Below are 12,528 nucleotides of genomic sequence, written 5' to 3'. Positions count from 1 at the left end.
AATTTGGTAAAATTAGCAAAAGGTCTTAAAAGCCTTAAGAAGTATCATTTTAAAGAAATAATCAAATGATTAAATCAATTTGAGTTTAATATACTGCATATATTGCAAATCATGTTGGATTAAATAATCAATTTACCTGGGGAAGGAATGAGTTGAATAGTACGGGGGGAGAGAGTGTAAGTGAGAGGTCTCGAGTTCGAACCCTCCTACTTATACTTGAAAAAAATCAAATTTCCTTAATAGGTGTATATCAATCAACACAAGATTCAAACAATTAATTTTAGTAGTCGAAGTAAATAATTACCTCAACAAATGAGAAATTAGCCAACTTCTCCCATTTGGGCTTTTGGAAAAGGAACTCTTGTCAGCTAAGAAGTGCCCATTCCCACAATCTCTGTACGGTTGGGCTCCTTATTATGGGGCATTCAATTCACGGTGCAGTTCAGCTATCAATATTTGTTTAGTGTCGGCCCATATTCTTCTTCGCTACCGACAAATTTTCAAGAAATACGCTGGTCGTCTTATCCCTTTGTTTCTGATTGAGAGTCGAGAAATGCGTCCAGGAGGCTCTCTTCTGCGTGTAATTTTTAGCTGTTGAACTCTCAACTGAAGAATTTTTCAGGGACTTTTTTTTTTTTGGCAGCCTGGATATTTTAATGGTTTCATTTTCTTGCACTTGATCATTTTTGCTGAAGAAACTCTCTGGTTTCCATCATGGGCACTGCTAGTTTTGACCACCATTTTGGTATCAGTGCTCGTGTCAGTGAAATTTCAAGAAATTTGTCACCAAAATTGGATTTCTCAAGTGTAAAATTTCCCTCTCGTGTGGAGTACTGTGGATTATATTTGTCTCCAAGTTCAGCAGTCTGCTCTACTTCCAAGGTACAACTTACAGTTTCCCACTTCACTTTGTTCTTTTAAAAAAATAATCCTCCTAGCTACTTCTCTCATATTTAGTTCATCATTTAAGTTGCACTTTACCTTTTTGTAGTGCAGTCCTTTTGTGTGGTAAGAAACAAAATGAATGCACCATAATTCTGTGGATTGTTGAATTTCTAGCTGAATGCTTAATACTACTGTTACTTTGTTTTAAACTAGTGGGAGAGGTAGGGTGTGTAGATTAGAAACAAAGTTTTTCTTTTTTTCTGAATAAAAGGGTAGGATTTTTTTTTTTTTTTGGGGTGGGGGCATCAAAGGTAGAAGGTATTAGAAGTTTGATTTGCCAAAAAAATATTGGAAGTTGTTCTAGTTTGTTTGTGGTGGTTATATGTATAAATCTTTACATGTGTTGTAAAACTGGAATAACAAAAATTTTAACACCAAATAGTGACAAAAATTTTAACACCAAAGGCAATGCTCGTGCTTTATATACAGAAAGATTTATGCCTTATTTCAATATTTTATGCTGAAATGTATCAAAATTATTTGTGCTTCAAGCTCCATAGAGTGCTATCTGCGGAAGAAGCATATTGAAGATATATTTGTTCAGTGTAATATTTTTTTGTTGGTTATTTATTTGTTTCCTACCTGCACAGCTGCACTACCCCCTTTTTGCTTGGATGTGTTCTGCACGGGAGAGCCTGCATTGAGGGGATATATGAAACAATGCGAACCAAAATCTTGCAGCAATGAAATCCCAAGAATTAGAATCTGCCTATTCCTTTTAGAAACTATAGTGGAAAATTAGACGAAAGTCATGTATTAATCAATTGTAGCAACAAAGAAAAGCTCTTGAATATTTAGGAAGTTACTAGTGCTCATCAAATAAGGAAATATGTTGAATAAACTCGGGTTACACGCTTTCTGGTGGTATGTTGAAGTCTCATAGGTTGAAAGCTTTGAGCAACTATATGATTTTCGTTGTATAGCGAATTGAGGAACAAAACATGTAGAAAAATCTGAAAGCCTAGGAACTTGCTATTGCATCCATTTATTCTTGCTGAAAGTAAAAAGACTCAGTTATATTAGTTGGACCTTTTGTGAAGAATATCAACTATAGTCTTTTTATGGTACACAAAGCATAAAAAGTTGGTTATAGTCGATACTCGGGCATTGAACTGTATGTGAATTTCTTTTCACGAGAAACAGTCAAAAGCTGGATAAAAGAGCAGGATCGTATTAGGTACCGTTGCTTCTAATTGTCTTATCTTGGCAAGAACATGAACCCTTTTGATATGCTGAACATAGAAGTAAACTATTGTATATGCATGGCATAAGAAGACAGTGGATTTAGGTGAGTCAAATTGTGTGCTGTTAGGCTTTGTTGAGTTCTAATGTCTCTCTTGGTGGGAACTTAGTTGTGTTTTTCTTTGATTATTGCCCACGTTGGGGTGAGGCCCAATTTTGGCTTGGATCATCCTTTTGGACCGTACATCATTGTTGATGTTTCTTGCTGCAGGAATGGCGTGGTCAAGCAAATGCTGTTGATGAGAGTGGGGAGGTGGGAACACCTATACTGGATACAATTGAGAGTCCAAAACACTTAAAGAATTTGTCGTCAAAGGTATTCTTCTGCAATGCTGATTCTCAAGCTATCTTGATATTCTGAAAACTTGGCTTAGTAGCAATATTCTATGCAGGAACTGAAACAATTAGCTGTTGAAATGCGATCAGAATTATCTACTGTTATGTCAAAAAGTAAAAAGGCCTTTAAAGCCAGTCTGGCAGTTGTGGAGCTGACAGTGGCTATTCACTATGTTTTCCGCTCACCGGTGGACAAAATATTGTGGGATGTGGAGGAACATGTAAGCTACATTCTGAAACTGCAGATCATTGGACAAAAAGTTCAATGGTTCTCTTTGTTTTAGCATTTCCCTTATTTGATGCTTTTTAGGGTCGCAATGGTCTTCAACGGTTGTTGAATTGTGGGTCCAAGTTTGTTAGCTATGAGAAAAAAGAAGAGTGATAGTTTTCATCTTTATGTCCATATGAATCTCTAAGGCACTATGGTAGGAGAGGCAGAAAGAAACTTGTGAAGCCTATATATCTTTCTCTGCTAAAGTTTTAAGAAAATCTCTTGTTGAGTGATCAATTTTTGCTTTTTTAATTTGAAACAGACATATCCTCATAAGCTTATTACTGGTAGGAGGTCCCTTGTCAAAATGCATAGACAAACAACTGATCTATCAGACTCCACACGTCGTTCTGTGAGCATATATGACCCAATTGGGGCAGGACATGGATGCAACAGTATATCTGCTGGCCTTGGTAGTGTTTTTCTTCATCTTTTCCAATGTATTTAGCAAAGAACGACCTTTGCTATCTATAGTTTGGGGCTGTATTTCAAGTTTTGCTTGCTGATACCTAACTGAACTGCTTGTGGAATAGAATTGTTTCAGAAGTGGCCATAATAGCTTTATGACAATTTGCTATTAGTCTGTAGGATTTAGTAGTAAGCTATGCTATGTTTTGATGCAGGAATGGCAGTAGCTCGGGACATCAAAGGGCAGCGTGACCGTGTGGTTGCAGTCATAAGCAATGAAACCACTATGGCTGGCCAGGTTTACGAGGCAATGGGTAATGCAGGTTATTTGGATTCCAATATGATTGTGATCTTAAATGATAGCCGTAACTCCTTGCATCCAAAGCTTGAGGAGGCCCCTGAAACACCAATTAATCCTTTATCAACTACTCTAAGCAAGATTCAGTCAAGTATATTCTTCAGGAGGTTTAGAGAACTTGCAAAGGTAATTTGTCTGTGTACCACTTCAACCTCTTGGTTGAAGCTGCGTTCTACTCTTGGCAAATTTCTACTTACATTCTCCACCAGTATCATATTCTTGGCAACTTGTCAATTTGAAGAGTGACTCATTTTGACAGTTACAAATACATGATACAAAAATTCATCATTCAACAAAATGCAAAACCAGTGTACTTTAGCAGCACAGTAAGCCTAATCCTTGCATGGTTAATTTTTACTGGAAAAATCCTCTACCTTATACGTTGTAAGTGAATCTGCTTAGGAATCATTTACTCCTGGGAAGACCCAGTTATGAGATCCACATAAGCCATATGGCTGAGATTGTCCTTAATTATCAGTTTTTGCTTTAGTCGTATTCTCTTCACACAACAAGATAGGATTTAACAGGTGTGTTCCCAGTCCTGAGAATTCCAAGTATCATTAAATCACAGATAAGCACAGAATATACACCTTTCTAACTGCTTTTTGGAGATGTCTACCTGTTAGTGTTTTTTATTCTCAATTTACTGTGACTTAGGTATTATGTGTTCCAAGATGTCAGCCGACAAAATTAAAAACAAGTTATGGATATTTTCTTTATACTTGAATAACTGAATGTGAGCATGCTGACCTGTATCAGTTTGCATCTTGTTTAGATACTATTCTTTCACTGTCTAAGTAGTTAATGCTTGTTTCAGGTTTTAACTAAGCGAATTGGCAGGGGTATGCATGAGTGGGCTGCCAAGGTTGATGAGTATGCCCGTGGTTTGTTGGGTCCTCCAGGATCAACTCTCTTTGAAGAGCTTGGGCTGTACTACATTGGCCCAGTAGATGGACACAACATTGAGGACCTTATATGTGTCTTAAAAGAAGTGTCATCCTTGGACTCAAGTGGTCCTGTTTTGGTTCATGTCATAACTAGGGAGGATCAGGTTGTAGAGGTAGAACGGGACCAAACGCCAGAAGTATCGAATCCCCTCCAAGAAGGTATAGCTCTTCTTGTTCTTATTTCCCTCATTGCCTTTTATGGCGCTTATTCTAAATTCACTATGCATGCTCCTTTTTTGGGTTTTTTTCTTTTCCTTTTTCTTTATTTTTTCTTTCTTGAAATTCCGATTTTGAACTATATTTGCAGATACAAAGGAAAGCTTAATTTTATGGTTTAAAGGTTTCATTTTTTAGTAAATTAATTTAATTGTATCCGTCAATCCTCTCAAATTTCCCAGGTCCCAAGTTAAAACTCAAAAGTATCCAGAGTCTACCACAAAGGATTGGCGCATCCAATGTCAACTGCCAAATAGTGTAGTTATCTTACAGCAGGAAGATGTGTGTATCTTCTTCTTTATGTTCTACTCGTTAGCAAGTGTATTTACTGTAGTATCGAAGGAGTAATGCACCTGTTAGGTATTCGTTTATCCCCAAATAATGTTTTAACCAATAGAGTACGGGTAAAGTGGTTTTAGGCTTTAGAGTTTACATTCATGTGACTTATTGTCTGTGACTCCAAGGGAAAACTAGATCATGTGGTTAAAAAATTGATAATAGCTGGGGGATGACGGAAACGATGGACCTTTTTATGTTACGAGGCCTGAATGTTACCCAAAGGTTTTAAGTGATTCTTGTGGGGTAGGAAGTTGCTTCAAGGTCAAATTTGCATCATGTTCACTGTTATCTCTAGTCTTTGCATTAAATCTTTTGCAGCTAGCCATATATGTGAACACAAAGGAGAAGTGCATGAGTAAACTTTGAATTTGCCAGCTCATTCTCCAGCTAAAATAGGCTATATGTTTTCTCAGTCATATGCTAATATGACGTTTGATTGAGTCATTGCATACTTGAAAAGGTTCATAGTTTGTTTGTCAAAGGACTTCCTCGGCAATTTTTTATACTGTTTTAAAGAAAACAATAAATTTTTCATAGGTGAGACAGAATGATAAGTAAATTTTCCTGTGGTCCTTTGTCAGCTGGTGGTTTTGGCGGCTTTCAAGTCAATGAAGACTGTGCTTCTTCCTTAATTGGAATCTTATCTCCTTTCATCTGATTATACTTGTGTTGCTCCATCAAAATACAGCCTGCTTAAGTAGTACAATTAAAGGCGCACGCTTGGCTAGAGGGCCTCAATACTTCTTCATTCAGGGGAATAATATCCTCATTAATTACCACTGGATGAGAGCTGCATCTAATTCACATATGCACTTATCAACACTGCCTTGACTTACTGTTGTAGACTCTAAAGGTGGTATAACAACCCTAGAATTAAGGTTTGTAGAATATTTTGTCAGTAATCATGTCCTGTAATATTTGCCCAAGGAATTCCCTTCCTCTCTCTCCCGTTTTAGTTGTGTTGTTGATGTTGTTGTCGTTGATAAAATGGCATCAGCCCCCCCCCCCCCCTTTTTGGGGTTGGTTTGATATTTTGTGAACAATTAAGAGTACTGTATTTCTCCAACATGGACTGTGAGTGTGTGCAGTTCAAGTGAAATTGATGTCCTTGTTATGTCTCCCAATGGTTTTATGCAATATGCAGCATCGAAGTTGTAATCTATAGAGCAGCAGAATGGGCACGTATATGTAGATTGTGACCTCTGAATTAATTTATGAAATCCAGACAAAAGTATGGAAAGAATGTATGGCAAGTTAAGCGTGTTTTAGGTGGCTGCTGTGAGGCCTGATAGTCAGAAAGTATTGCATAGGACTGTCTGATAATTTTATCAATATGACAATGTCAAACAAATTGAAATACGGCTGTTCCGTGATGCTTGCTAACATAGAACATAAAGTGAACTTTATGATTTTCATGTTAACTCCATTTTAAGTTGGTCAATTCTTGTTGATCTGACTCATTTCCAGGTATCGTTGACCGTCGAACACTTACTGATTTTTTTGTGGAGGCTTTGGTTTCGGAGGCAGAGCGAGACGATACTGTAGTTGCAGTTCATGCAGGAATGGGCATGGAGGCATCACTTGAGTTATTTAAGAACAGCTTTCCTGATAGGTTTTTTGATGTGGGAATGGCTGAGCAACACGCTGTGACATTCTCAGCCGGTCTTTCATGTGGGGGCTTGAAGCCATTCTGTATTATACCTTCAACCTTTCTTCAGAGAGCTTATGACCAGGTTCTTCCTCTAATCTGTCCATGGCCCATTTTACCGCTTTGTTTTATCTTTGTATGTCTGTGAACTATGATGGTTATTATTATATGTTTATAGATTTTTTGGCACTCAAAGATTTGTATTGTCCATGAGGCATGTCATATTGGCAGTTGCACTCATATTTAATGAACATTAAATTGTAATTCTATGCAACTCAGAAAGGACAGAAGATTTCAATTCAAATTAATCTCACTAATTGGGTTCTGAAGTGTTAAAAGCATGACTCAATCTGCCATCTCCATGCATGTTCCCTCGACTCTATCAGTAATCAAGTTTGTGACGCTGAAACAAACCTAAATGGTTGGTTGCTCTATGATTCAAACTTGTGCCAAGAATTAGATGAAAATATTTATTTTAGGAAAAAAAAAAGAGAAAAACACCGTGAGCTTCGTTTACTTGATTGAACAGCCCAAAATTCGGTTCGAATCCTTTTCCCTGCTTTTTTGCTCAAAGTTCATGGGTCGGATAAGCAGTTGGTGACAGATGGCACAGGGTAAACCATTGCCTGTCGGTTCCTTTGACTGAACTCAATTTGATGATTTTACTTCGTAACTTATAGCAGATTTGAAGCCAATTCTGAAGTGTACTTTGTTTGTTTGTCCCTTGAGCAAATGGAGTTGATGATTGATCAAAACTTTTTATTTGATGGTGATCCAAATTTGTTACCAATTTGGCAAGAATATGGACTGAGATAGCAAAATGAGTTTAGTTTTTGCACTTTAGTCAATCACAGGGACCATGAGTTTACATCAGAGATTGGGAAACTCAGATAAATCTCAATGGCAATGTTTTGTAGATGGAAGTTGTCTTCTATCTTTTTCGGACATTTTAGCTTCAGGGTCACCTAAGGCAACCAGTCCCAAACTGGAGGAGAAGTGAAAGGAGCAATTACTTCTTGATTAGATCTCTCTTTTTAGAAAGATAACCATCGTAAACTCTCTTTGTGAATATTTTCATGACCATGCTGTTTTAGACCGACTGATAGTTGAGCAACCTACTGATTTAACAGTGTGTGAGGCTAATTACCATAGAAAACGTACTACCAGAAGGCAAGTTCATCAAATAACTTAGTTTAAAATTTATGCAATTGGAATTGTGATTCACAACGGGGATCTTTTGATCTGATATTGTACATTAGCAATAGAAGTCTGAAATTAAGAGGTGCACGAAGTTGAAAGAAGAATAATTCACTTTATGCAAAATAGACCTAAAACCTCGCTGTCTCCTTTCTGGATTAATTTAAGTTTTCTTCTCACAGAAGCAGGATTGGATCGATGCTAGGTGTACGAAAGATCTGTTAAAGTCTTGTAAAGCTTTTATCCTTATAAGACTGACACTTGTGTTGGAAAGTATTTCGACCATCAGTCCATGAAATGTTAATTTGTGTCTTTTTAGGTGTAGGCAAAGATAAAGCTGACATTCATTTCCATAAAAAAATTTGTGGTATATATGTGGTGGCAATATGGAATGAATCAGATAAGTTAGTCTTTTGATTTTTCAACATATTCTGAAATTGAAATTAAAATGAAAAATAGAAAAAATGCTGTTTCACTAAAACATGAAAATTCAGTTCCATGCACAATTCTTTGCTATTTCATGATGGTTGATTCTCTCTGTGTGGCAACTTAGGTTGTTCATGATGTAGACCGGCAGAAGATTCCAGTACGTTTTGTAATTTCAAGCGCAGGATTAGTTGGATCAAATGGTCCCACACAGTGTGGCGCGTTTGATATTACATTCATGTCATGTTTGCCAAACATGGTTGTGATGGCGCCATCCGATGAGGTCGAGCTTGTTCACATGGTGGCCACTGCAGCCCAAATTGATGATAGACCTGTTTGCTTTCGCTATCCTAGAGGTGCCGTTTCTAGGATAAGTAATGCTTTACGCTATGGAGTCCCCATTGAGGTACTCTCCAAGCAGTTTATATGGTGTTGGTATTTAGTGTCTTCTGCATTATACTTCAGTTTATGAGACTTCATGCTAATCCATGTAAGCTTAGGAAGTGCAAGCAAAGTGCGTTACATGATCAGATGAAGGCATCTTGAACTGGAGGCTTCCAAGTTTCAAAACCTTATACTGAACTATTCTAACATGCTTTCCACTTATTTTCTATTTGACAAAGCATCAAGTTTCCAAAATTGAATCGATTTCCTTTGCGGTACAAAGATGGCAATAAAATGAACATTACCTTGTAAAAGGTGAATACGGTGCTCTACTTGCATAGGACACTTCTGTTTCTGGATGATGCAACAACAGAGGAAGCTTCATGAAAAATTAACAAACTATTAAGTTTTTAAGTGATTATCAATCAAAACATTCAGTATTTATATATATATATATTTTTTGTTTGAAATTGGTAGTTTGTTTCAATTGTGTAATGACTAGCATAGGTTTTGGGAGTGTTTGGATATGTTTAGATGATGTTTTAGGAATTTGTAGATAGCATTAGTTGTATTTTGTATCAAACAAGGCAACAATATATTGGATTAGGCATTCTGATACAAAAGAAATAACTCTCTTGAACTTTCCCAATTTCCTTGCTATTTCATCTTGATTTAAGTGTTTAATCTGCCTTTGCCACGTTTTTTTTGGGCCTTGTAATCTCTCATCTACTTCGCTTGACCTTTGGTTTCTTTACTTGGCCTTCCATGGGCAATCAGCTTGGCAAAGGAAGAGTACTAGTAGAGGGAAAAGATATTGCTCTACTTGGGTACGGCTCTATGGTACAAAATTGTCTTAGGGCTCAATCACTTCTCTCAAAGCTTGGTGTTGAAGTGACTGTTGCTGATGCAAGGTTCTGCAAGCCACTTGACATTAAGCTTGTCAGGGAGTTATGTAAGAACCATAGTTTCCTGATTACCATTGAGGAAGGTTCAATTGGAGGATTTGGATCACATGTTGCACAGTTTCTTTCACTTGATGGACAGCTTGATGCAGGGATCAAGGTAACACTTTTCCAGAATTGATTTCTTGCAAGAATTAAATTTGAATTTAGGTTCTCAAGGTTTACACATAGGTTTAAAGATATTTGAAAGCTGGATATGGACTCTCCTCTTTCAGAGTTGAGATACTTATGTGTACTCCCTTGAACCTGCATTAGTGAGCTTCTGATCTTGCTGTTGCCTTTTTCCATTTTTATGCTCATTGGCATTGACCATTTTCACCTGCCTTGCTTAAGGCTACTTGCTTATTAACATATATCTGATGCTTGGTTAATATTTATTCAAAATGGGAAGAAAGAAGAAAGGCTATGATGTATTACGTTGAGCTGTACTTGCAACATGAACTAATTTGAACAGCTGAAGCTTTTCTGAGGTTGGGCAACGCATCTCATTAACACCACAGTAAAGAACAAAATGAAAGAAGACATATTACCATTCCTTGTTTTGGTCACAAAACTTTTCGTTCAGCCAAAATGACCGTTCAACCAAACATCCATTTTGGGACTGTTTTTATTAAGATGAGTGACAAAAAAATGTACGCTTTTATTAGTTAAACTGTTGAAAAAATTGTACTGCTTTATTAGTTGAGTTACGATTTTGGCTAAATAAAAAGTTTAATGACCAAAACATGAAATTCAAAATAGTTTGATGACTCTTTGTGCCATTTGCTCAAAACTAAATGACATTGTGTAATGCTTCTTAAAATTGTGACAATTTCTTTTGGAAGGCAACACATATACATCTCCTTCATAAAAGCAAAGTGAGCTTCATCTTTCCCTTTTTCCTTTCATATTGTTTCTTTAGTCGCATGCATGCCTGAGAGAGAGAGAGAGAGAGAGATAGAGAGAGAGGAGCTGCATGTCGAAAGAACTGCAGAGACTCTACTTGGGGAGGAGGTTTTTGCTTTTGTCTGCATTTTTTGATGCATATTAGACAAATGGCGATGGAATGATCATGAAGGAGGCATTTCAAAATTGAATCCCCTATGCTACCAAAGGTCCTCAAATTCATCAACCATATGCCGAGAACCATTATTCTCTTTTGTACCTCAGTCAGTTGCAAGACAACATGCATCTAGAAAGGCATTGACCTGTCAAATATGGAAATCGTTGTATACATTTTTCTTGATTTTTCATATAATGACTTTCCTGAGCTTGCATCATACATTCATTGACCAATTTTTATTTCTTCTGTGCCTTGCCTAAATTGATTTTCCAGTGGCGACCAATTACCCTGCCAGATGCCTATATTGAGCGTGCATCACCTCAGGTACAACTCGCTCAAGCAGGGTTGTCTGGGAACCACATTGCTGCAACGGCATTGAGTCTGCTCGGCCGCACCCTTGATGCTCTTCTGCTAATGTGCTAAAATGGGTTTCCTTTGTTGTTGATATGCTCAATTGGTTACTGGTGATTCATGTAGGAAGAGTATAATGTATGTGTACATGGAAGAAGGGGAGTTTAATGCAGAAGCAGGTTAAACAGGGAAGCAATGCACCAGCCTACCACCTAAATTGCATTTGTTTGCTTGTATGCATTTTTGCCATCCTCCCGCCCTCCCCCTTAGCAAGCTATCATTCATTCTCTCAAATGCATATGCATCTTGGAGACCGACAAGACAATGCATTATTTTTTGCCTAATCTTTTTGTAAAATGCATAGGGCGAGACTGAGCATTTTAGAAAGCAAAACTGATTGACAAATGGTGAGATATATTATTTTCCTCCAAGGAGGTTGTAAACAGGCGTGCAGTCGAATCAAGCTACTCACGAACATCTCAATCAATGGCTCAATTTGGATTCGGTGTTGATCGAGTTCCAACTGAGCTCAAGTTACTCGAGTTGTGCGCGAGTAAGAAAAAATAAAGTTCGAGTACTCGTCAAACCTGATCGAGTACGTGTCCTATGCTCGTAGGTGCATCTACATACTGCAAAATGACATTTGCAAGTGAGAGTTATGGAATTGATCAAAAATCAATTCTTTATGAAAGCATTTTTCATGGGCCGAATAGTCATTTCATGGACCAAAAATTTAAAACAGAAAAGGAAAATTCTGCTTAACCAAAAATCGAGTTTGAGAATTAAATTGCAAGCCAGGTATTCGAGCTTGACAAGGTTCAATAGGAATTCTGAACTCATTCAAATCAAGCTCTGAGCTTGTGTACCGTGGCCATGAGTCGAGCTCGAGTCGTACACATGAGGATCGAGTTTGAACTCCGAGTATGATATTACTCGAGTTCGATCCTATTTGACAGTACCCCTAAGTGTAAACAGTCAACGCTTAAAAAATGGTGTAAATTGTCAACCCTTTGTAGTTTCAACTAGTTTAGATTTGATAAAGAGATGAAAGATTTAAAAGATCAATGGCTGCAAGACAAACTCTTTAGTTTATGCTCTAAATTTAAGACCTGTTATTGCTAACAGCACGTATACATCACAGTTACGGTACCTTTCCAAGTGACACTTAGATCATCCACAATGCTATTACATCCTGTGGAGTGTAATCCACATGCCACGTCAGTATTTCACTTTCTCCTCTTTTATTACACTTTCACTTACAATGGATTATACTCCACAAGGTGTAATAACATGGGTCCACAATTAAATCAAATATTTATTTTAATAATGCATAACTCATATCCCATAAATAAATAAAGTAATTTTTAAAAATAATTTTGTTATTTTTAAAAAATAAAGTACTAATTTTCATTAAATTTTTTACCTTTTGAATTTTTTATTTTCTAAAAATGATATT

The 12,528-nt window shown here is 37.1% G+C and overlaps 1 protein-coding gene across 1 annotated transcript; it reads left to right on the top strand.

The window, feature by feature from the left end:
• The first annotated feature begins 542 nt into the window (after positions 1-542).
• Positions 543-11,515, top strand: LOC113779696 (probable 1-deoxy-D-xylulose-5-phosphate synthase, chloroplastic). Its single transcript, XM_027325381.1, has 10 exons — positions 543-882; positions 2,399-2,503; positions 2,580-2,744; positions 3,057-3,207; positions 3,418-3,686; positions 4,378-4,666; positions 6,530-6,795; positions 8,461-8,739; positions 9,495-9,779; positions 10,995-11,515. The coding sequence occupies exons 1-10, from the start codon at positions 715-717 to the stop codon at positions 11,142-11,144; spliced, it is 2,127 nt and encodes a 708-aa protein (XP_027181182.1). The 5' UTR covers positions 543-714; the 3' UTR covers positions 11,145-11,515.
• Positions 11,516-12,528: the final 1,013 nt, after the last annotated feature.

This window comes from Coffea eugenioides, chromosome 8 (genome assembly GCF_003713205.1).
Source record: "Coffea eugenioides isolate CCC68of chromosome 8, Ceug_1.0, whole genome shotgun sequence".
NCBI classification, from domain to species: Eukaryota; Viridiplantae; Streptophyta; class Magnoliopsida; order Gentianales; family Rubiaceae; genus Coffea; species Coffea eugenioides.
Note: the sequence above shows the minus strand (reverse complement) of the source record. Positions and strands in the feature narration are given on the sequence as shown.